This window comes from Apus apus, chromosome 3 (assembly GCF_020740795.1).
Source record: "Apus apus isolate bApuApu2 chromosome 3, bApuApu2.pri.cur, whole genome shotgun sequence".
Classification (NCBI taxonomy): domain Eukaryota; kingdom Metazoa; phylum Chordata; class Aves; order Apodiformes; family Apodidae; genus Apus; species Apus apus.
The window spans coordinates 85,039,210-85,064,684 of NC_067284.1; the positions used below are offsets into that span (position 1 = coordinate 85,039,210).

Genomic DNA, 25,475 nt, shown 5'->3' on the forward strand with positions numbered 1-25,475 from the left:
CTTGTTTTGGCGGCGCGCGTGGTCCCCTGCGATTGGCCGCCCCGCCCCCGGGCTGCGCGCGCGCGCGGACTACACCTCCCGGCGTGCCGCGCGGCCACCGGGGCAGCGGGCTCGCGCGCGCGGGCGGGCGGCGGCTGCTGCGAGAGGGGAACGCGCGCGCGCCTCGTGCGCCGCGGCGCGCGGGCAGGTGGAGGTGAGCGCGGCGCCCCCGCCCCGGGAGCGGGCAGAGCTGCCCGCCCGCCCGTCCGCCCCCCCGCCCGCCCCTTCCTGCGGCGGCTGCGCGGCGCGGCGGGGCGAGGGAGGCAGGGCGGGAGGCAGGGCCGCCCTCCCCCGTCAGCCGCGGCGGGCGGAGGGGCGGCGGCGGCGGCGGCGGCGGCAGCGGCAGCAGCGGCAGCATGAGCGGCGGCGGCGTCCGGGGTAGAGCGGCGAGGGCAGGGCTGGCAGCGCGGCTGCTGGCGGTGCTCGGCTGCGTGCTGACAGCGGAGGCCCAGGTGGGAGCCGGCGGCGGGCGGGCGGGTGCGGCGGGTCCTCTCGTGGCGGGGCGGCGAGGGGCGCGGGGGCGGCGGGAGGGAGCGGAGCGCGGGCGGGGAGGGCTGCCCCGCCGGCTGCGGGGGTGGCTGCGGGCCCTCCTGAGCGCGGGGAGAGAGAGCCCTGCTCCTCCTGCCTGTCGCGGGCTGGGAGATGCGGTGCGGGCGCTTCGGGGGGCGTGGGGCAGAGGCAGCTTCGGGCTGTGCCTCCTGCAGCCCCCCCGGCGGAGCGGTCCGGGGATCCCTCGCTGAAGTCCAGAGCCCGGCTCCTTCTTACTCCATACCCTGCGGCTGCTCCTTGCGGGAATGCGGCCGGGCGGCTGGGTGCCCCCAGTCCGTGGGGCCCCTGTGTCACGGCGAGGGGAGAAGTGGCTTCGCTGGTCGTACCCTTACGTAACGGTGCAGCTACACGGGGGAGCTGCTGAACGCAGGGGATGCTGTCTGTCCGTCTGTCTGTCTGTCAGGGGGTGTGTTGAGGAGCCCTGGGTTCCATCGTAGCCTTGGCCTTTAGGCAGAAACTTCGGTGTCCTAAGTGAAATCGAGCCATATGTTTGAAAGATGCTGTCAGTGCCCGGGCTTGGCTTGTGTTTAGACGGTGCCTGTTCGCCCACGTGAGAGAGGAGGATGAGAGTGCAGCCTTCTGTCGGGAAACTGCCTTCAGAGCTTCGGAAGGACAAGCGGGGGGTTTGCTATTCAGCAGTGGTACGACCAGAACTGTAGTGGTAGCTGTTCTCACGGATTTCAGCTGGGTCAAAGATATGGCAGTGACTTTATATGGAACCACGAGGAAGCTTGTCTTTTGTATCTGATTATTGATTTTCTTATTTTTTCTAAATTTTTGCTTTATATGGCATACTATATTGTAAGTGACTGTCCAGGGCAGGGACTATTCTAGTGTAGCATAGATAGTATTTATCGCAGTTAGTTTTCTTAGAAGTTGAGGTTTTCTCAGGTTTAGAAGTCCCTTATTTTAGTATCTCTTTTAGCATAACTAAATGCTAATTGAATTCTTAAAGAAGCCATTAACAAACTGGCATGTTTTTCTTACGATGCTTGGCAGAGAGTTCAGTTGTTTCTGCTTCATAAAATTGTTAACATGTTGTATTCAGAGTTTAAATACCTAGAGTTTGACTTGCACAGGGAAAAGATAAGCCAGTTCTTGGAGTCGTGTTACCTGTAGCTTTTCTCTCATTCTGCAGCTATGGCAAAGTAAAACATTAAAGATTGAAACAAGGTGTCCCAGGTGATTTTCTAATTGTTGAAGCAAGTAAGTGCCAACAGCCTGATAATACTATTAAGGTTGTTGGTATGAATATACTGCTTGTTATTATATGCATCTCTTCAGGTTTTTCTTAGTGCTGAAGTGCTGAATACGTCTCTCTCTGCAGATTTCATAAGGAGAAATTGACGCAGGTTGGATGTTGACTTGGAGAAGATAATTTAGAAGTTTAACATCTCTCCAGTACAGCTCTTACATCTGCACAATAACTAAACTAGGTTTGACAACACACAGAAATACTTTGATAAGTATATTGCAAATATGGGAGAAATAGCACCTATTCAGTGCCAGACAACTTCTTGAACACAAATTATAGTAGGCTAATGCTTTTAGCATTTATCGTAGAGTTGAAATTAATTAACAGATTAAAAGAAAGCTTGATAGTTGGCCATTGTACTAAAGGTTGTGATAACTTACAGTACAGTTTGGTTCTATATTTGTGGACTAAGTTAACTAGTATAGCTCAATTAAAAAGAGACAAAGTACCAATTGTGTGAATAACAAAGTAACAATTTGAACTGTATGATACACTGTTCTTATTTTGATGTCTCAGTTTGAAAAATAACTCACTGGAAGAACCAGGTGTCCACAAAAATGAAACATTTTTCTGTATGTTCTTAAAGTGGTTTGTCATTACACAAGTGAGAGCACTGAAAACTGCACCTGAACTGGTAAAAAAATTAAACTTCTAGCTGGGGTACTTGCAGCCTGTATTGCTGTTGTATTAGTGTGCTGCGAACAGTGTTGGTGTTTCAAGTGTGCTGTCAAACCTTTTTATAAATTGTGGTTTTGTATAGATATAGCATAGTTTAATTTTAGAGCATGTCTTACAAGGAAACATTGGTTTTGCTATTTTATATATACAGGGAGCTAACTGTTCCAGTTGTGAAGGAAGGAAACAGAGAATTTTGCTGGCTTGCTCTTGCTCCTAAAAATTAATTTTTCTCATAATAATTTCTAGTTTTTAGGGAGGGTTTATTTCTGCAACTGCATAATGTTCTAAGTAAACCATACTCCATTTTTAAAGATGTTCTTAGAAGAAAAAATTGATCAGGGACATCTGGCAAAGGTGAGACCTCCATTAAGTTTGCCATCTTAGCTGAATAAAAATACTTGCAGCTTTTTATTTTTCCATGGGGATTTGACACGTAAGTGTAACTCCTGCATGTTTGTTTGGAACATTTCCCCCTAAAAAAGCATTTTCAGTTTTTTGTAGATGGTAAAAATATTTTTGTAAGCAGTGGATTGCTTCATGAGGTGGTCATCAAAATAGTTTCCTGCTCTTCTGAGTACAAAGAAAATTCCTCAGGTCTTCCCTGCTTTCAGCTTAATAAATTATTGCTCTTCACGTATGTTTTTTTCTGTTTATACAGGATAATAATATTTAAGTAAAATGTTCAGAGTTACCTTTTTACCTTTTTTGTATTATAATGAATCTACCACTGTTTGTTTGTGGTATGGTTTTACCTGTAAAGACTGCAAAATTTATATCTTCCTGTGTGTAAGCAAATCTGAAAATTTTAGTGAAATCATTATAGCTTAAAATGCATGGTTCTTTTATTTCTGGATCAATAATAACAAGTTTTGTCTTCTGACTTTGAAGTTGGCAGTCATGTGGGCTGTAAGCTGTCTTGGCTTTGTAAGAAAACTGTAATTGCACATAGTATCTTTCAAAGCTGTTTGCCCAGATTTGAAGTTAGATACCATTAGCAGGGCAAGCGTAACAGCATGGAAGACTGGGTAAAGTAACTTCCTGGGTAAAGTAAGTTTTTTACCTTCATTGCCGTATCTACTTTGCAGAATTGTGATAGCCTATTAAGTGCCTCAGAAAAATAGGATCTGTGTAAGGTGAATTGCCTACTTAAATGTTTTATTGCCATACCCTCACCTCTGTTCTCACAGAAGGTTGAGGGGAAACTTAATTTTCCAGGTCTTCTTTGTGCTTCATAAAAGAGCAGAAGCCTGCAGTTTGGTTTCTGGTGACTTCTTTTGCAGCAAGCTTGGTTATGTAAAGGTATCTGTTCTGTAAAGTAGTGGAGTGATTTATCATACATAAAAGAGATTAGATTATTTTATAATCTTATCTGTGTGAAATCTGTGGAGGAAAAAAAAAAAGCTGCAAAATATTTTTTGTCTCCTTTTGCACACAACCTTTTAATAGTCATCAGTTCTTCTAAGCCATGCAAGATACAAGGTGGGTGGGCTTTCCTATTTTATATGCTTTCTAGACCATTATGTATGTCAGTGAATTTCCTGTCTGGCTGAAGAATAGTAGTAGTTAATGGCAGTGTTTTGTTCCATTCCCTTAGATATTGTGTGAAGTCTTCACGCTTACATTGAAAGACGTTTCAAACATGTTTTTAGTTGTTTAAGAAGCTATGCTAAAGAGCAGTTAGTTTAGATTTAATTAAATTTATTCTACAAATATTCACAGAATCATACTTTCCGTGTTTCCACCTTTCCTGAGACCCTGACAGTGATCTTAGTGAAAAGTGTCGCCAAAGCTTAGTCCACCAAGTTAGCTGAGTCTGTCCTTCCTGCCTTCCTCTCCTGTGCTGGTAGTAGTGCTTCTGCACTTGTGCACACTTCTTTTCATAGAGGTGGTCTTAAGCTAATGCAGTGCCTAGAACCAGCTGGCTGTCCTGGCACAAGAAGAGGGATGGCATCTGGAAAGTTCAGACTTAGTTTCACAATAGATTTACAGCCTTACAATATAGGTTCCTGCACCTGGTTTTCCTAGTACTGATTTGTAGAATTTAACTGTATAACAAACTTATTTGGTGCAAAAATACCTATTCCCCTTTCTTCTGTGCCTCTAAAGAAACTAGCTGGAGTGTTCTTACACTTGGAGAAAAATGATTAAAAAATCAGATGACAATGCATGGTTGTTGGGTTTTGGTGTTTTAGGCGATTCAACCAATGAGTGTTTGGTAGGAGAATACTTGGTATGCAGTTTTGATGTGCTAATGTGCCATTTGTTCATGGTTTGAAAAATTTTGCTGCTCCTTCTACAGACAGTTCTATATAATGAATCTGTCAACAGATTTCAGGGCTGAAAGTGTTAATCTGGCTAGCATTGATTCAGCATGGTATTTGGAGATGGACTTAACAGACCTGAGCACTTTTTTTTAGCTTATTTTATAATTCTGAGTGTGTAAGGTATGTTGTATTTTAATGATGAGAAATAAATTTGTGGAACTGCATTTCACTAGCATCTCCTTTGACTGTCATCTTTTTCTCTTTAGAGACTTTTTCTGTAGGTAATATTGCATTTCTTGATTAAAAATAACTTTTATGTGTTTTTTAATAGCTCACAGGAGTTCTAGATGATTGTTTATGCGACATAGAAAGCATCGATGACTTCAATACTTTCAAGATCTTCCCCAAAATACAGAAACTGCAAGAACGTGATTACTTCAGATATTACAAGGTACAATTAGGACAGTACTTTCCTGAATAAGTGAAATTCAGAAAATATAGGGAAGATTGCATATCAAATACATTTTTCTTCATTAAGTTGTTATTCAGAAGCTGACAGCTCTTTAATTTGTAGCAGGTTTTTAACCCCTGACTGTTATGTTTGCAATACGTCATGTTTGCTGTGTTAATCCTGAAGTCAGTGACAGTAAATCATGGCTGCTTTCGTTCAGCTGATAAGTGGTAATGTTAAAGGTAGTGTCTTTGTTCTGCTGCATTTAGAAAAGGATTATATAGTAACAACTTTCTGACAGCATGCAGTACTTGTCTTCTAAGAAATGTGTGTAATTTGAAATGAAAGTATTGCAATGACTTCCTGTTCTTACAAGTTGCTGTCGTAGTTCTGATTTTAGTATTTCCTGTCTAGTGAACCATCATTCCTTTGAAAAAATGGTGACAAATTCAATTTTCAATTAGTGTGTAATATAACTGGTTTTGTAAACTTATTTTTTCTCTCTGTTAGAATCTGATGAGCAAAATAAGACTGCAAAGCCTGATACTTGTGTTTTCAGATATGTTTAACTTGAAAATGAGGTTGCATTTTGACTGATCTAATCATATGGTTGCCTGCCACTGGAAGAACTCTACTCCTTTAGGGAAGAGGATCCATCTCCTTCCCTACTTTTAGCTCTTGGGATTGTCTGGCTGAGCATTAGGCCAATGCATCTCTTTAACCTGGCAGATTTTTAGTTTCAATGTTTGGGCTTGATTGTTGGTGTTTGGTGTATTGGGGTTTTTTTTTGTGTTGGCTGTTTTTGTTGTTTTGGTGGTGTATTTTGTTTGTATTCCCAGATGTAGCAAGTTATCTAGCTGATCTGGACTCAGACAAGTATTAAACCTCATGCAAGATGGGGTTATGAATGTGAGGAAGGAGAAGAAAGCACTAGAATCTTCCCTTTCTAGTCTGAGCAAGCAGTAATGTGTAACTTCACCTTGAATCTCCTCCTGCTACATGATACAGTTCTAACTTCGCTTTTCAGGAGAAACAAGATACATGCAACTTCAGTGATAATACATGACATAGTAGTGGTAATTAGATTCTCCAGAAGCAGCAGTAAGATACAAAACAAAGTATTTGAAGAAGAGGAGCAACAGATATAAAAGGTTTTATACATCAGTAAGTTAATCCTGCAAATTTAAAGCTAAACCTCATTTCAACAGCAGTTCTGCAGATCATGCTTCCATGGTGTGTTGCAATCCTATCTCATCCTCTATGCTGAAATTAAAACATGGACAATGACAAGGGCAAGTGTGCAGTCCACTCTTTGCCACACATTCTTTGGTACTTCCATTTGGGACAGGTAAGAATTTGTGTTGAACAAGTGAACTGAATTAAGTCAGTCAGACCATTCTTCACCCTTTCTCTGAATAAGCAACTGAATTTTTTGGATGTGCCTGCACAGAATCATAGAAGTGCTAGCAGGTGCACAGATGGATGTGGAAGTTGTGAGGGTAGACAATGATCACCTAGGTCAACTGCAGTGTAGCTCAGTACTGAATAAGCGTAGGTCAGTATACTTGTTATGGGAATGAAACACTCCTACTCTGAAGTAATTTAATTGTAATTGGACCTTGGATCATAAAATTCTGTAACTACAGTCATGGTATTCCTATTGTGTTCCTAGTTTAACAGCCATAAAGTAACTCAAACTTTAATATATAATACTGAATGGATTGGTTAGTTCTTATTTAAAGGCTGAAGAAAACTTTTTTTAAAGTCTTGCTGAAATTGTACTAGGTGGTTTCTAGATAGTAGATCACTTCTCAATGAAAGATATTAAAGGATAAAAGATTTTTGTCTCTGTAGAGTTTTATACATCAAGACACACAAACTGTGGTAGCCTCATGATACAAAATCTAACTTCTATTCTGTGACAGATATTGAATAATACTCTGGTTATAACAAAACCTAATACTTCAGACCGTGAGGAAAACAGAAGGATATTCTGTGTAGTTAGTGCATGATTGGTATTGATTGAAGTTCAAGTGCTACACAACCTTAGTTTGTCTCAGAAGTGTGTTTAAACACCGTTTTTAATGCTTTTTTAATAATTCTGGGGCTAGTATATCTTAATTTGCAGGTGTTCTTTCTGAATTAAGCTTCAGTTAATATACCAGTTTTATTTACAGTGTTCCTCTGTGTAAGAACAGTGACTACCTAGTTACTTACATCTTCCTAAGTGTGTTACCATTTCTTTGTTAGAATTTACTTTGAAAAAGGCTGAAGTCTAACCATGGTAGCTTGTCTATTTTATTTTTTTTTTTGGTAGAAATTTGTGGAAGGGGCATGTTTTATATCACAGGTCTTATTCTGAAGATTATGTAAAATGTTCTTTATTTAAAATGATGAGGAATAAACAAGTACAAAAACCCCTAAAATTTTACATATTTCTTTTTCTAGGGATGGTGTTTGTGGAATGAATAGAGGAAATGGGTGGTGGGAAGGCAACCAAAATCTCTGCTTTTAATGTATGTGTGCGTGCTAGCATGGCTTGAGCTGTACCTAGAAGATAGTTGTCATCTCTCCTAAGAAGTCGCATCATCTGCTTAATGTCCTTTTAGGTTTTTAATGTTTTAAAGCTGAATTTATAATTTCCAGTCACACTGAACAAGTACATCAAAATGGAAACTTGGAAATAGTCTTTCTTTCAGGTATTATTTTACTGCTTGAAATCTGAAGTCATCCAAACACTTACTTGAATTGGTAAACTTGTGCAGTAGTCTGTCCTCCATCAAATGTATTTTCTTGATCAGTATAGTACAAGTACAACTATTCTGGAACTACATATGTCTGGTATGCCTTCTTTTTTGTAGTTTATTTACTGCTTTGAAGTTATGTTAGTGGTGAGAGATTTGGTTTGGGCTTTAATATATTATGTGTTTGTGTCCACTGGAGACCGTTATCACTCACAGTTGCACTGCACAAGATTCAGCTTATGTACTCGGAGAGTAGTTAAAAGAAACCCATCAACCAACTAAAGCCTCACAAAACTGTTCAAACTTAAAGTACTAAATTTAACCCTTTTTCCTTGTATCCTGTCCTTTAATTTGAAAGGATTTCCTCATACTGAGCACTCCTTCTTTTAAAGTTGCCTTAAGTAAGTGTTGATTGTAAACTTTTGGTTTTGTATCTTTAGGTCAACCTGAAAAGACCATGCCCATTTTGGGCCGATGATGGCCATTGTTCTATCAAAGATTGTCATGTAGAGCCTTGTCCTGAGGTATGGATCAAATAATATAAAATAGAAAAAGGTTATTTGGTTAAAAAGTTTGCTAATTTGCAATTACTAATACTATACTAACAATATTTACTAATGAGAACTTAAATTTAAATGAAACACTGACAATAAAATAATTTTCCATTTCAAAAGCAGAAATACAACCAAAGTATTTTAAGGTCGTAGTCATTTTACCAATAAAACGAATAGCTATAAGAGTAAGTCTCTTCTAAGGTGTAGCACTGTTTTGGATATAACATGTTGAGAAGGTAAAGGAGCAAGTTAATTATTTTAAAACTAGTTTACTTTGACCTCTGTAGGAATGATACTTAATTTTAGATTTTATTCAAGCATAATAAATTGTATGAACAGTGTAAAACTGTTTTGCTTCTTTGTTTTAGAGCAAAATACCTGTTGGAATTAAAGCTGGGAGCTCTAATAAAGTAAGCAGTAATTAATTTTTAAGTTTTTCCTTTTTTTTTTTTTTTAAATCTTAACTTTATAGTAGCTGTGTCACTTTTTATTACAAACACCTCAGTCTTGGCATAGTGATGAAATTGTTAACATGACTGATCAGTTCCTGAATGCAGCTTTACATTTTTACTTTTATGTGTAATTGTGTTTCTGACATACCTGCTACTTTCATGTCATTCCGAGTGTCATAGCTTGAGAGCTGGTGCAGACTAAATCAGTGAGTGACCAGGGACAGCAGTACATGGCCACAGAATGCCTGATGCAAAATTCTTTGCTCATTTCTGAGTCACCTTCTGTAAAGTCATAGGCTAAGATGCACAGATACAGTGACAGTGCAGTCTTTTGGAAGAATCATACATAAACACAACCTCTAATGTTACAAGAACTTGAACAATTACATTTAGTTTTGCCGTGTCTCATCTTGAGCAGGTCATTTATCTAAACAAGATTTGGTTGTTAGTCTAAAGACAATTTAGACTGAAGTGATCACTGCAAGCTTAAGTAGTCAGTCTGTGCTGTTGGCTTTTGCTTGCTTCTCTCCAAGCCATCCTTCCCAGATCACCAGTTTGGAAAAAACCTCTAAGATCATCAAGTCCAACTGTCAACCCAACACGACCATGCCAACTAAGCCATGTCCTGAAGTGCTGCTGTGTATTTGCTACAGTTGTTTCCTTTGAATTGCCTTGTAGGCTGTGGCAACCAGCAACAGTACTGAAGTTGAACAATTCCACACCTTTAATCTGTAGTCGAGCAAATATGGTAATATCTGCTGCTTTTTGGTCAGAAGACAAAATATTCTGCAGGAAAATTGTCATCAGGACTGACATAAATCTTACCTACACAGTTTTTTTACTTCTTATGATTCAGTTAAAGATCTGTCTTGTAGCCAATTAAAAATAGACAATCTCATTTAATATCCCTTCTAAGGAAACATCAAACTCGGTATGAGTGTTTTGTTTCAAGGACTATTCAAGTACTGTGCTATTAGCCTGTGTTTGATCCATTTGGGAAAGTCCTGAATCTCTTAGATTGGCTAAAAAAACACCACCTCTGGGGACATACTTGTCCAGCTTTTCTCTTTCAGCCTGATAGTGTCTGCCTTAGAAAGGTGAAAACAACCAAAGGCATCTTTTTAATAATGAGAACTGTAATCTCTTGGGTAGAATTCTGTGGTCTAAGTGCTTGGCTTCTGTGCAGTTTTCTATTGCCCTTCTCTCCTAATGTAGATGAGCTTCTAGCTTTATTTAAGCTTTCATTGGGGAGTTTTTTGTTTGTTTGCTAAACCATAGAGAGACAAGTTCTTTTGAAAGCTCATGTAGCCATAAAGACCAGGGTTACACTTGCACAGCTTCCCCACAGAAGTGCAGTTAGCAATAGAGGATATGTTTTGAAATCTTGTTACTGACATAAGCTTTTTGAAATGGTGCTGGAGAGGCACATAGTATCCCTTTCTGTAGTCCTGTTTCATTGGAGTGGTGAACACATTTTGGGGGGCTAGGCGTTAAAGAACTGTCATGACAGCTGCTGTGTGAATCTTTGAAGCAAGGTACAGGATGCAGTAACTCAAGGTTACAACATTTAACATTTTACTTCCTGCCCACCTCTTTTCTGTTTTCCTCTAGAAGCTGCTCTTAGGAGATCCTGCTTGGGCAGGAACAGATTTTGTCCTGATCTAGTGAGTGGTCACAGAGCACTGCTCTGATAGCTCTTGATGTTAAACACTGGAGAATAGTGAAGCCTGGAAAGATGATTTGAGACTTGAAAATTTGTTCTATTTGAAACATTAAATTTAGGTTTATGTTCTTGACAGTAATTTTTTTTCACATCAGTGTAGGGATTGGTTTGCAACTCCAGATGTGCAGAATGTTTACTTCAGTATCTCATTGTGTTATTTCACTAGCGGTATCTGTTTTGTTCTCCGTCAGATTCCTTGTTCAGATTTTCTCTTATGTCATTCATATGATGCTAAAGAGTGAGCCCCTACACCTGGTAAATACAATAAATTTGAGAAGTTCCTTCTAGTGTATTTATTTCTTCTGAGCAAAGCCCCTAATAAGGTTTAAATTATTTGGATTTTTTCAGTCTGCTTCACTTCAGTAGTTTCTATTATTTTTCCTTGTATTGGTTCTGGCAAATGCATTTTTAAAGCAAGTCATCTTGCTTGCACATCTGAATAGTTTTAATTAAATCCTTTATTTTTTTAATATATATATAAAAACTACCAGTTGTGTAAATGATTAAATAATTTTTTGCATTTCTTGAGGCTGTGTTAAAGTAGAAATCTGCAAACCTAAGCTCAGTCTATAATAGAAAATGCAAACACATACACAAGAAAAAAAAAACAACCGAAAAACCCTCAAAAAAGGAAACTGGGTTTGTTTATCTTTTAGGAGAACACTGATACTATCTATTATATTCCAAAACTGTTAGAAGGATTTTTTTGAGCTTTAAGCTGACAAACCTAAAAAAATTCCCTGCTAACATAACCATATTATTGTAGAATAGTGGAATTTAATTCTTTAAATGCTTTCCTTAGAGGTATGCTAACAGTAAGTTTATTTTAGTGGATTAGTTTTTTAAAAAAATACTCTAGAATCAGAGTTTAGATTAAATATTTAAATTCTGGCTTTAAAATAATAAAACTTTGAGTTCCACTTGAAATGCCTCTCTTCGAGACCTGTGCGTATCTAAAGCATGCTAATAAATAACATTAAATTAAACATGAGGGGAAAATGGCCAAAACTGATACATATCCCTACTGGAATGACTAATGGAACTTGAGGTATGATTGTGCTTGCAAAATACAAGGTATGGTTAGAGGTGTGACACTGCTTGTCTTCCAAGGTCCTTTTACAAGAATTTATATAAGTATCTGAAACACTTTAGAACTCCATTTAATTTTGACAAACAAAAAAGCAAAACAACCGTTTTTGGACATAGTTAGCTGTCTTTCCTGTGACAGCTAAATCCACAGGGCAAAACTGTCCTGATGAAATCAAGTGATAAAAAATAGAAATGAGAAAAGTTACAGAATTACTCACCACTTCTAGAATCTGAGGAGTTTCCATGATACTAGGTGATTCACTGCTAAATGTAGAAATACCTTTCATACCACCTGTTCTCAGAGAGTTTTAGGTAATTCATTTGTATATTAATATGAACTTTCTTACAGTATTCAAAAGTGGCAAATAATTCCAAAGAATTGGAAGACTGTGAGCAAGCTAACAAACTGGGAGCAGTTAACAGTACCCTAAGGTATGCTGTGATTTACAATAGTACAAAAATATAACAAAGGAGCATTTTGTTTTGTCTGTCTTGTTTTTTGCAATGTGCTGGGTTTTGTTTTTCATTCTTTCCATAGCCCATTAGAAAGTAAATGTGCAATGATGCAAGAACACCTGAAGGTAAAGGTGTTAAGTGATAAGTAGACTTTCTTATCTTTTTTCTTTTTTTTTTTTCTTTTTTTCTAAATACACTTTGATATTATTTGAAAAAGATATCTTACAGCATCAAGAGTCAGAGGAAACTTGTAAATAAACCCACCTTTTTTCTACTTTTTACCAATATCAGTTGTTATTCTTGATGACTGTGCTGGATTGAAGGATTTTGTCCTGCTCTGTCCCTCATTACACTGACATACCTGTTTGTGATCATTCAGTGAGTCAGATCAGGGACCTTGTGAGTTACTTTTGTTGTTGACAAAGTTATTTTTAGCTTAGATCAATTCCCTGATCTTGCTTATTGCATGGCACAGTCACGGTTGGGTGGAAGGAATTTTTCAGGATGGTTTTGCCCCTGAGTAGGAAAATACGTGGAACGGCACTTAAAAAAATTTGCATTCTACTAGACTTTAAGAAGTAAAAATAAGAAAAATTAGTTCTCCAATATTGATGGAGAGGTCTGGTGCCTTTGGCCATAGATTGCAGTAGTTCTACATTATATGAATGTTGAAACTCTTTCCTGTTTGGAAAAAAGGGACTGCCATGAAGAGGCAACTGCTTCTGCCTCGTGTTTGGTGCTCTAAACCGAACTGGGTAAAGCCCTTATTCAGTATTTTCCAGGGGAAACAAGAAACTATTGACTATCTTCCACTCCTGTAGAGCAAAAGAATACAAGATTGAGTACATATATGGAGAGCTAGAGAATGTCTTTTGAGAGAGTAGGATAGATGATTAAAGTTGGGAAAGGGCGGGTAATAGATCCTGTCGTCCATGAAGAGTTTATGCTTTGTAGGCAAACCTTCATGTTCCCTACCTAGCAGTGCATCATCTGCATGGTTTTGCGATATTTTCCTTTCTCAACTGTATTGCTTGTGATTATCAAATCTTGTCTGCTAGTAATTACTAGAAAAGTTCCTTATTTGATGTCAAGTATAAAGTCTTCTATTGTGATTTGGCTGAAGATTAGAAATGTGTCTTGTTATAGAATTGCCTCTGTTTGTAGAATTGAGCTAGTACTAATTTGATCAAACAAAATACGTTGCTTTCATTATTTCAAAGTGCTTTGTGCACCTTGGAGCAGAGTTCCCAATTTTAACTTTGCTTGTGGTTTTCTGTCTGTAGTGTGGCATCACTAGTTCTATTCTGCACAGAAGCATACAAGAAGGCTTTCCCTGTATTGCACAGTGTGGGAACTTTAAAGTGCTTGTCTCTATGGTACAAGTACGCCTTTGAAAATGCTATGGTGCATGGAGTACCATTGTGATTTAAAAGGCTTGAGACAAGCAATAGAGTAATTTAAGATGCCCAGTTTCCCACTAAAAATAAGGCTAACTAGTGTAGATCTTGTTGAAAATACAGTTTAAGAAAATATTATTTCTCCCCTGCCTCCCCAGGTAACAGCTGCTAAAATAGTACTTTGAAAAATGTTAAAAATGTACACTATGAAAATATTTTACCAAGCTCTTACTGAAGGAAGAGAAGTCGCTGCCAGTGCACAGTTTGTTGCAGTAATGATGATGAAATCTTTCTTGCTGTCTGACAATAAAATTACTTTGAAGCACTGCAGTTGATGCCTGTGTAAATCTCTGTGCAGTTAACAAGCAGTAACTCCATATATTCTCGAGTGTCAGATATAGTAATCCAGAATTCATTTCCAAGTTAACTACTATAAGTGGATTGTGTTTCTTTCAGTACCTCTTACTGATGTTGTTCATTTAAAAGTTTAAAGTCAAATGTATTTTCTTCCCCTCAGTAACCAAAGTAAGGAGGCTTTCATTGACTGGGCAAGATACGATGATTCACAGGATCATTTTTGTGAACTTGATGGTAAAATGTTTAAGCTTTTTCAGAGTGTTTGTCTTATTTGCTGTCTTTTAAGAAATACAAAAGATTATAGTTTCTCTGCAAATAACAATATTTTTTTTTGAAGTTTCAATTTTGTGCTAAATGGAGATGTGGCAGTTCATACCATCTTACATGCAAAGTGCAATTTTTTAAATGGAGCATGTGGTAGTCACCACAGTGCACATTCAGTTGCCCCCTGTTAGTGTACTGAACAGAAGACCTTTTAGGGAAATACATAAAAGGTAAATAGGAGGAGTTTAGCATATATTTTTTAAAAAGCTTTTTCTTACAAAAGAGTTGTATAAATTTAAGACAAATTACTTGCACCTGCTTCAGTTTCTTACTATTATATTATTTTTGTTACCTTTATAATGCCTATGCTTGGGCTGAGTTTGTTCCTCCTCTGGCCTCGCTCTGCTTCCAAATGATCTCTGCACTAAGTTAACTCTTATTTGTAAAGACTTTCTTACTGTTAAAACACCAGGATACTAGATTGTCTTCCCTCTTCTCCACATATGCAAGTCCTTTTGTTTGTAACATTCAGAACTCACAGAAATGTTTTTCAGTTAAGCATGAGGATTGCCAAATTCAGCAATGACTGGTAAAGGCCTTTTTAATAAATACCTTAGGAAGCTTTCTATGCTAGTAAGACTAAAGGCATAATGCAAGATGTTTTAATCTAGCTTTAGGATGATGTTTGATGTCACCTGAGAAGAAGCTGTAGTGGATTTAGCAGTTCTCTTTCAGCACTTCTGCTGCTTCTTATCTGTGAAATTTTCTATTATAAACTGTTTCTGTAAAAATATTCAATAAGCGTTATTGTAGACCTGAACTATTATATGCAGTAAGCTGCTGTTGTCCCTGCTATCTTCAAGCTGCCTACTTAAGAGGACTCCGTTGGGAAAGGTTTAGTTTAGGAGCATTTTTTTAGAAATAATGCTAACTCAAGTAGTTCCTTATTCTACCTCCTTCTCTCCCTACATTATGTCCTGCTGAAGGAGGGTGTACTGCCCACAGCTGTGTTCTTCCGGTGCTTTTTTTTTTTTTTTTCCACTGGCTGCATCTTTCTGCATGGTAAGCTGACTCAGCTTCCTTGAATAGCAAGAAAGTAAGTTGACATCTCAGTGCCATCTCCTAGATTGTTGGGATGAACTGGCTTGTCAGGTGAGTTTGTGAGCAGGAGCAGGAGGAGGTGTGAGAGAATAACGTTGCCTCCTCTCTTCCTGGTGGTGAGAGAGTTCTTAATTTACTCAACTGTGGCACAAAACTGTATAATCAGTTTTGCTTTTTACTAATTTTTTTGTTGGGCTTAATGATAAACTAGATAAGGGAATTGATCTAGCTGAAAAAACTTCATAACCCGAGTCAGCTTTCCATCCTTCTGTTGCTCTGCCCCACAGACTCAGTTTTATGTGGATAATGAGAAGAAAAAGTGGAGACCTGAAGTGACCAGGAAGTGTGTAGGAACTGCTTAGGTTAGCCATGTTGTCAAAGAAATAAATAAAGCTGTAATTTGACTGTACCATCTGGCACTCACTGTGGTGTTGCATGTCTTGTGTCTGTCTCTTTTCTTTGTTTTTGCTATTACTGCTGAAGCGATGCTTAACTGCTCGTGCAGAATCATCTCTTCTTTTTAGAGCAGTTTTCACTCTGTATCTGTGGCTCTTTTTGACATCTGAGGAAATACTCGATGTGACTGCTTGGCCTATTCCTATGAATAAGTCTCTGGACCACTGGCTTGTATTGTATGCAGGTTTCCTTAAGCACGAGTTGCTCTTGACCTAGAATTTAAAAGAGAAAATTCCTGCTTTTTACTGGTTGTAGCTTGAAACTTAAGTTACTATTCATATGGAGTTTTCAAGCAGAGAGAGTACTGTTTCACAATTTTATTTGGGTATGTTGCCTGAATTTGCAGTGAACTTTAGAGGTGAGGGTATAACTTGTTGAAATGCTGCTTAAATAACAGATTTCTTGCCATAAGCAACAGAGCATTCTGCAGTATGTTGGAAGTTTGTTCAATTAAGCAATGGGATCCAGATTTTCTGCCAGTATACAAGGTTATCTTGGGGGAAAAAAGGGATTTAGCTAATCAATATGCAATATGTCCCAACTACAAGGTGCACTTCTTTGACCTTGTCTTTATTAAGAAGCCCCTGTAGCAGTGTACCCATTTTAACAAAACAAACTCCCCCAACCAAATACTGTCTGACCAACCCTGAATTTGAAGCCCATTTAAAAAAACCCACTCTTTATATATTAGCATAGGGTGAGAAAGCACATTGCATGACAAATGTTTATGGTGGAGTCAAAGCCACATAGAATGTGTTCAGACATAGTAAAAATTCTGGCCACACGAGACTTTGGAATAAATTATATACTTTTGAGCTTTCTATCTAGAGTGTATATGGCTGTATTTTTACATACAAGGCATTTCTAATCCAGCTTAAAGACAGCGTAGTATTTTATGAAGACCTCTTGTTTATATTTAATTCTATGTGACTTTTAAAAATTGAATCTTTTTTTAAACAATCAGTTAGAATATGTAACTAAATATTTCTTATTTAGATGAGAGATCTCCAGATGCACAGTATGTGGATTTGCTGCTGAACCCAGAACGTTACACAGGATACAAGGGGCCGTCTGCTTGGAGAGTGTGGAATAGCATCTATGAAGAAAACTGCTTCAAGTAATTGGGAGGGAGAGGAAGTCTTTCTTATATCTGTGCTTCAGTTCAGCTTAAAACTGATTTTTGTGTTTTCTGACTTCTTTTTTAGGCCTCGATCTGTCTATCGTCCTCTAAATCCATTGGCGCCTAGTAGGGGTGGGTCTTGTCTGTTTTGCTTTCTAATGCAGTTTTTTTAACATAGTGACTATTTCAGTACAAGTGATACAAATATTAATTTTCAGTCTGTAGTTGCTCATTTTGCTTTATTAATTTTCTGTGTAGAAGAAGCTGTCCATTTTCAATATTTAGTCTAAGGTTTGTGATAACTTGTTACAAACATGCTTAACCTAAGGCAAATTAATAGGCTTATTAATGTCAGGTGAGCTACTGTGAAAACTAAAGTATGTCTCAAACTGTTTAGTAAGTGTCACAGTATTTTCCAATGTGGATCGGAAGGAGTTAACAAAAATTTCAGTGCTCTTGCTATCTTCTTGTATCTTTTTTCCTAGAGCATTTAATTAACTCACTTGAGCTCATAGTCATCCTAGTGTAATGTAGCTGTATGTTTTCCATCCATAGATTTAGTGCATTACAAGTGTACAAGTAATCGTATTATTTGAAGTACAAGTGGATACTTAGGAAGGCTCAGTTATCTTAAAAAAAAAGTATGCCAATCGCTTGGGTTTTAAGTTTTCAAATTTAAATTGAAAACTATAACCTGGGCTTCCCTGTCAGTATGTCTCATTTCTATTAAAAATTAACTATTATCCAATAGCTCAAGCTACAAAATCATAGAATGTCCTGAATTGGAAGGGACCTCTAAAGGTCATTAGTCCAACCCCCCTACAATAAACAGGGACATCTCGCACTAGAACAGATTGCTCAGAGCCCCATCAAGCCTGACCTTGAATGTCTCCAGGGATGGGGCCCCCACCACCTTTCTAGGCAGCCTGTTCCAGTGATTCACCACCCTCATATTAAAGAACTTTTTCCTAATGTCTATCCTGAATCTACCCTTTTCTGGCTTAAAATCAGTACGCCTTGTCCTGTCATTACATGCCCTTGTAAACAACTTCCCCAGGAATGCACAGATAAAAAGAATTGTAAGAGCAGTTTAACTCAAGGATCAGAATTTCAGAAAGGAGCACTGGTCAGATTGTTGAATAATGTGAACTGAAGAAGAAAACAATCTGGAGGAAGAGGATGAAACTAGCCTAGTTTTTGTAGATTAAATAAGGTTTCTTTTACTTTTTCAGTATTTGTAGTAAAGCTTGTGTTTCAATACTGTTTTGCAGTGGAAATTATCTTTTGAATGCTTATGGATTTTTTTCTTTCTTTCTTTTTTTCTCTAAGGAGGAGATGATGGTAAGTCATCTTATTTTGCTTTACCTGCAGAAATGAAGCAAGGATTAGAGTTTTGGACATGTGATATTTTTTTTTTCACTTTATTATATTGCATTACAGGGCAGGGAAGTTACGTTTTTGTGCAGGTGATTGATCAGAAAATATTTTTATTGGAATAACTATTTCATTTGGAGCATGGGGAAGAAGTGGATAAGAGCAAAATACAGTTCTGTTGTTGGTTCATGTCCTTATGATGGAATATGTATTGTGATAATGTTATTAACAAGATAACTAGAGATGCATAAATTAAAGGATTCTTGGGTTTCCTCTGGAGCCCCATTGATACTGATGTCAGATCTCTTAAAAGAAGAGGGTCGGTTTCTTGTGTACTTTCTTGAATGTCCTTGATTTTGGTAAGGTGGGAAGAGGGGTGGGGGATGGGGAGGAAATGTATGGTCTGTCTACAGAGACAGACTTCAGATTTTTTCAGTCAACTGAAAGTTTTCAGGCAAAAGGTGTAAGCTTACAGGAAACCTGCAGACAGTAGCAGTCAGGGTAAAGGCTATCAGATATAATTACCATTGTGTCTTTCACCACTACTGCATATCATCAGGCTTGTGCTTTCATACACTTCTAAATGCCCTGAGCAGTAGCTCGGTCATGCTTGTTCTTGTATTTCTTCTATTCTGACCCCAGCAGATATAAACTAACCTCAAAGTTCAGTCATTTTAGTGCCTATTCTCAATTTAATAGTTAAAAGAGTTTTCTCTATGTCCAGATGGCAGCTAAGGTTAGTCTTCATAAAGATACTGTAATGCTGAAATTTAATTTTGTTCATTTAACTATATACTTTGTATTTACAGGAGAATCTTTCTACACATGGCTAGAAGGTAAAATCCCTTGGATGGGTTAATATAATGTTAAATTCACTAGAAAAAACACCGTAGTATTTTTTTTCCTGTCTCCAAATGTTTTTCGCAGTGAAGGCTTTTTAATAAATTGTACAGAGCTTCTGAGTGTCATTCAACTACTATTTTTTACTTGAGGGTCTTTGGCAATCTTTTCATTCACTTAGATGGTATACTCCTTAGACCCTCCAGTGTTTTATTTTTTATAAAGGAGTTTACTTCAATACCAGTTACTTTGAATTTTCTGCTTATCTTAGGCATTTAAGCAGGGACATGATTATTAGTGACATGGCTAAGTATTTTTATTTGAAAACAGATTTTAAAAATTGAAAGCTTTTGGTGGTTCTATTCCTAGTATATAAACTAACAGAAGTGCAATGTTAGTTCAGAAGGCAAAGCCATTTGCTTTTTATTAACGTTTACATTAAAATTATTGTTGGAACAGCCTTTTGGACGTGTGCGGAAATATAAATTAGTTAAATGTACTTAATTTTAAATATAGTGCATTCTGCCTTTCATAAGCCTTTAATTGTCTTGTTGAAAATAACCTAACTGGTGCTATGGTAGAAAAGTATACAAATTTACATTGAACATGTAAACACTAAAATACCAAATAGTGAGTGTCAAACTTCATTCTTAGTACTACTTTATCTCAAAAATAAGAAGTAAAGTTTTCCTATGGATATAAGAGCTTATTAACAATGCTCGAGTACTGTAATTATAACTCTTGAAAGTTAAATGGTGCAGACTTGTGTCCCTGAAATGGCAAGGTTTATTCATTTGAATACCTGCTTTCTGGTATTTAGTTTGGGGTCTGTTTGTCTTTTTTTCCTGATCAGGTCTTTGCCTGGAGAAAAGAGTGTTTTATAAACTCATTTCTGGACTTCATGCTAGTATCAACTTGCATCTGTGTGCAAATTATCTTCTTGAAGGTAATTTAAGTCTTATTAAAATTGCTGAATGCAATTCTGTATTATCTCTAACACGTATTTGGGCTTTTTTTTTTTCTGAAAATTTTTGATCTATGTTTAGTTGCTTTCTTTTGCTAAATGTGTATGTTTTACTATGCATGCCCTTTTTTCTTCCTCTTTGTAGAAACCTGGGGGAAGCCTCGCTGGGGACCGAATGTGAAGGAGTTCACTCGCCGCTTTGACCCTGTTGAAACAAAGGGAGAAGGACCAAGGAGGCTCAAAAACTTGTATTTCTTATATTTGATAGAGCTGCGTGCTTTGTCAAAGGTTGCACCCTACTTTGAACGTTCAGTGGTTGACCTTTACACTGGAAATGGCCATGAGGATGCTGAATCTAAAGCTCTCTTACTAGATATCTTCAGGGATACAAAGTAAGGCATCAGGTTTCTTTTTATGCATAGTTTAAAATTCTCAGTTATATTGGCAAGTGAGAATAGATGACTGCTTTATGGGATAGAACAAGAGTGGAATGAGGAAATAAGTAATGGGAGAGAGGAAGAGGAATCTGTACATTTGATGGGAAGAGAGTAATATTTTCAAGATTTTAATATACCAGTCTAAAAAAAAATCACACCACAGACAGACAAAAAAAATGCCACACAACAACCTGGGCTAATCCCTACTTGTTTTTTCTGATTCTTCAGTATAAGATGGGCATTATTTATTTTGAAAAGGAAAATAGTAAGGAGTGGTCTTAGAATCATACAATTTTTTTTGTTAGAAAAGACCTTTAGGATCATAAAATTCAACCTTTAACCCAGCACTGCCAAGACCACCACTAAACCATGTCCCTAAGCACCACGTCTATGCACCTCTTAAATACATCTGGGGATGGTGACTCAACCACTTCCCTGGGCAGCCTGTTCCAGGGCCTGACAACCCTTTTGGTGAAGATGTTTTTCCTAATTTGCAATCTAAACCTTCCCTGGCACAACTTGAGGCCATTTCCTCTTGTTCTGTTGCTTGTTAGTAGGGAGAAGAGACCAACCCCCACCTCACTAACACCTCCTTTCAGGTAGTTGTAGAGAGCAATAAGGTCAGCCTCAGCCTCCCTTTCTCCAGGTTAAGCAACCAGAGTTCCCTCAGACACTCCTTGTAAGGCTTGTTCTCCAGACCCTTCACCAGCTTTGTTGCCCTCCCTCCTCTGGACTCACTCCAGCAGCTCAATGTCCTTCTTGTAGTGAGGGGCCCAAAACTGAACACAGTACTCAAGGTGCAGCCTCACCAGTTCTCAGGGGGACATGCAATTCCCTAGTCCTGCTGGCCACACTATTTCTGATACAGCTATTTCTGATTAGTACTGACGAATCCAGCTTTTATAATAGACTTAATCTCTGGGGTTTCAGCCTTCCCTTCTTCCTTCTGTTTACTCTGTAAAGTTCTTTAGTCAAGTTCCTTTGCTCACCTTTTTGCTGATCTTTGTGGTTGGTAACATACTGTGTGGCTTCATTGCTGTCCTAATCATAATATTGCTTGGAATTTGAGATGTGATTGGACAACGATCAACTGAAAGGCAAACAAGAAGATAATTTCAGTGTGTATTAGAAGGAAATGTTGATCAGTGGCCATAGAGTGAAGAAAATTCTCAACAAAACTGTAAATAACAGATTTAAACTGATACCATTCAGTAAATTTCAGACTAGGAATTCTGAGAAGTATTTTATGATCGTGGCATCCACTGCTCACCAGACTTGATGAAACACTGTAGTTTATGCCAATGTTTGGGGTTTTTTTGTGTTTTGTCTTTACTAGGTCCTTCCATATGCACTTTGATGAAAAGTCCATGTTTGCTGGAGATAAAAAAGGAGCCAAGTCATTAAAGGTAAATCTATTTTTCTTAATTACATCCAAAACACTCATTTTGGAATTAAGTTGTGTTATTTTAGAAAACCTCTCAACCTCTCAGAAGCATATTGCTGAGAGTAGAGAAGGCGGGGATAAAAACTTACAGAATTGTATCTGAGGCCTCTTAATCTTCTTTGTAGTAAATGAATGCAAGGTGTTGTCCTGAGCCAGGCAGACTGAAATCTCTGATTTAGTGCCTTGCATCTGCCATCAGGACTGTTGTGAGGTACATGAGTTCAGTTGATACTACCAGTAGATGAAATGGTTGTGTTGTGGTTTGTTTTTTTCTAATGGAGTATCTGTTTCACTTAAGCATGTGGGAAAAAAAACAAAACAGAACCAAAAACAAACCAGGGAATTTTACTTAAAAATCAGATGACTTATAGAGTATAATAAAGTGTAAGATGATATTATACTTAACATTAGAAAAACATAATTCCTAGACATGGGAACCTAGTGTGAATCCTTGTTACTACCTAGCAATTTCCAGTGTTAAAGTGCTGGTGTTAAGATTGGTATGCACTACAATTCCACAGCTGAAATTCCACAGGTCGGTTTTGATACTTATTTACACATTTAATCATATTTCAGTAATAGTATGGAATTTGATCAGCATTAGAAAGAATTATATTAGAAAAGCACCAGTAGTTTATCAGCCCAGCTAGTGTTTTTCTGACCTTAATATCTAACTGAGATAATACTATTTAGTTCTGTGCTATGCTTGCTTCCACTCTGAAGCTGCAAAGCAACAACTGACCCACAGCTTTGAACAGGAAATGTCTTTTGTGAATTGTGTTTGCCTGTTTGTCAGAAAGGTAGGTTGGTTCAAAAGGTATTTGAATAATTGAAGTAAATGGGGCAGGGACACAGATACAGTATTTACAGTTCAGAAAATTTTGAGCAAGTTCTTAGAAATTCACTGTATAGGATCCAAGCATTACTCTGAATGTCCTGTATTTTGATTTTGGGTTTGTTTTTTTACTAGAAATTAACTATTAGCAGTGGCTGGAAACAAAATTCTGGGTTTATATGGACCTTTGTTGTGGTCTGACCACATTGTAGTGGTTTTTTTAAGTTAGTAACAGAGAATTGATATTTTAGTGGTACTAGATCAGTTAACCTTCTGCCTTTGTAAAGCTAAGAGGTATTTTAAGTTAACATTTTTTATTTTGTTTTTATCTAACAGGAAGAATTCAGATTGCATTTCAAGAACATATCCCGCATAATGGATTGTGTTGGATGTGATAAATGCAGGCTCTGGGGCAAACTGCAGGTATGGCTTATTGTGTGTGTGTGAATGGCAGGGGCAGGTCAAAAGATAACAAACAAGGTATTTCTGTTTGGCAGGATGCCTCTTAGCATTTGGACTTCCTGCACATGGTTGGTCTTTGATACCCTTACCTATATATTAAAAATAGACATGTTTAGTTGACTGCTAAACAATTTAAATATGTTTATTTTGTTTAGTCAGCAGCTGTTTAGTCTACTAAAAGGTATGTTTTGTATTCTCCAGAAAAAAACTTATGTAAAGTAGATGCTTCACAGCAAAGTCTTACTGGCAGTCAATATCTTATCTGTATTCTGTGATGAGATGAGCCTTGTAGAATCACCTGTGGGAAGCCTTCCTGGAAATACAGCACTTGGTTAATTATTAGAAAAAACAGCATGAGATTTAGTTCCACAAATAGAGGCATAAGAAAAAGAAGAAATTCAGGTTTTCACAATTTATGCAGAAGGCAGCAATTGAATACAAAGGTGCACAGTAAAGCTGAAAGTTGAGAAAAAGAAACTCTGTTTCTGGACACCTATTTTATTGAGAACCAGATTTTAAAACTCAAGACTAATGTTAAGTCCAGGCTGTGAATAGTTTTTTCTTTGGGTTGCCTACTGTACTATTCTACTGTATAGCATTAAGCTTATCAGGATTCAGTTTTCAAATATTTTTATAACATCAAAAATTTTGTGATCTCTGCTGAATTTCTGGAGTTCTGCCTACCCTGTCCGAGTCAATACTTCTGATCTATTACTGTTTTTCCTTCTCACAGAAAATGAAATAGGGTCAGATTTCCTGACCTATAAAATTCTCTTGCAGCCAGCCTTAACTGCTTTTTGTCAAAATCCAGTGGTTGTTTCTGTGGCCCGATAAAAGGAGGAAATAGAATGGCTTCTTCTGTTCTGTTCCTGTATAGAAAATAGGAGTTGAAACTGCAATGTCTGACACTGGGATTGTGGGTGGAAAAAGCAGAAGTGTTGTCATACCTCATAATAAAACCTAGTTTGACTGGGGAGAGGGCAGAGGGGAAAGGAAAAGGAGAGATATGATCCATCAGTTCCTGCAGCAGTTGGACATCTCTAAGATAAGGGATGGGAGGGAGCTGTTAAGTGTGGTAAGAGACGTATTGTCATACGCATCTGGTGTGACTGAGAAGAAATGAGATGGGAAAGGAAGATATTAAAAACATGAGGATGAAGAGCAAGTATACCTGAGGGGAGACATTCTTAAATAAGTGATTGAACCTGGCACACAGTTCATGGCTTGCATTTGTATTCATGTTCTGGTTTGTGTGCAGTTGTTTGGGTTGAGGGAGTGTTAATATAGAAGAACTGGTGCTACAGTTGCCTGGATTAGTAATTTTTAAACTTTTTTAGTTTTCTGAGAGTTCAAAAGAGTGATCTTGCTGATTGGAAAACACTGTACTTTTTTTTTGTAGACTCAAGGCTTAGGAACTGCTCTGAAGATCTTGTTTTCTGAGAAAGAAATTCAGAGCCTTCCTGAGAATAGCCCATCAAAAGGTTTTCAACTCACGCGTCAAGAAATAGTTGCTCTTGTAAATGCTTTTGGAAGGTAAGGTTTTATCTTTTTTATAGTAGAAAAAACATAAAACATCAGCATCAACACTCAAGGTCTGTGGAAAGATGGTACTGTACATGTAGCTGTAGCTTTTAACAGCTGAATTATTACTAGTGATATTGATAAATTTACTGCCATCAAACTGAGTATGTGGCTGATTGTTAGCCTAGGTCATTATTGTGTGTTGGGATTCAGTTCAGCTATCTCAGATCCAAGAAGTTCCATCCTGTGAAAGCTGCATTTAAGTCTCCAGCAGTCTTAAGCATTAGAATTTGAGTATGTCTCCTCAGTTTTGGACACTAAGTAGAGGTGTTCTACATTTTTATTATTTCTGATTTAAATGTGTGTACATCAGAAGTAGTGAAAAGGAAGAAAAATACTTGGAGACTTTTCCGCACTGTCATCTAGCCATTAGGCTTTTGTATTTTTGTGTATGATGTGATAATTTTTGTTTAAAAATTCATTTTTTGAAAACAGCAACAATTCACGCTGTTCAAGTGGTGAAATAAAGCGTTCTAACAGCTTCAAAAGATGTGTAGGACTTGCTTTGTTCATCATGCTCGTTCTTCAGGTCTTGAATATGACATCTGGTCTTCTTTAGATGTTTAATGAAGTTGGGAAAATTTAAAAT

At 37.9% G+C, this 25,475-nt stretch overlaps 1 protein-coding gene across 3 annotated transcripts in view; it reads left to right on the forward strand.

Annotated features, from left to right (window-relative positions):
* The first annotated feature begins 103 nt into the window (after positions 1–103).
* Positions 104–25,475, forward strand: part of ERO1B (endoplasmic reticulum oxidoreductase 1 beta) — a 34,307-nt gene continuing 8,935 nt past the window's right edge. For all 3 annotated transcript variants that reach the window (XM_051613711.1, XM_051613710.1, XM_051613709.1), the window contains exons 1-15: positions 104–491; positions 5,117–5,236; positions 8,421–8,504; positions 8,903–8,944; positions 12,148–12,230; positions 14,169–14,242; positions 16,826–16,946; positions 17,035–17,081; positions 18,279–18,290; positions 19,133–19,159; positions 20,017–20,109; positions 20,273–20,519; positions 21,901–21,970; positions 23,180–23,266; positions 24,705–24,838. In XM_051613711.1, the coding sequence (XP_051469671.1) occupies positions 396–491; positions 5,117–5,236; positions 8,421–8,504; positions 8,903–8,944; positions 12,148–12,230; positions 14,169–14,242; positions 16,826–16,946; positions 17,035–17,081; positions 18,279–18,290; positions 19,133–19,159; positions 20,017–20,109; positions 20,273–20,519; positions 21,901–21,970; positions 23,180–23,266; positions 24,705–24,838 (1,337 nt within the window). In that variant the 5' untranslated portion in view covers positions 104–395. The remainder of the gene's footprint in view (positions 492–5,116; positions 5,237–8,420; positions 8,505–8,902; positions 8,945–12,147; positions 12,231–14,168; positions 14,243–16,825; positions 16,947–17,034; positions 17,082–18,278; positions 18,291–19,132; positions 19,160–20,016; positions 20,110–20,272; positions 20,520–21,900; positions 21,971–23,179; positions 23,267–24,704; positions 24,839–25,475) is intronic.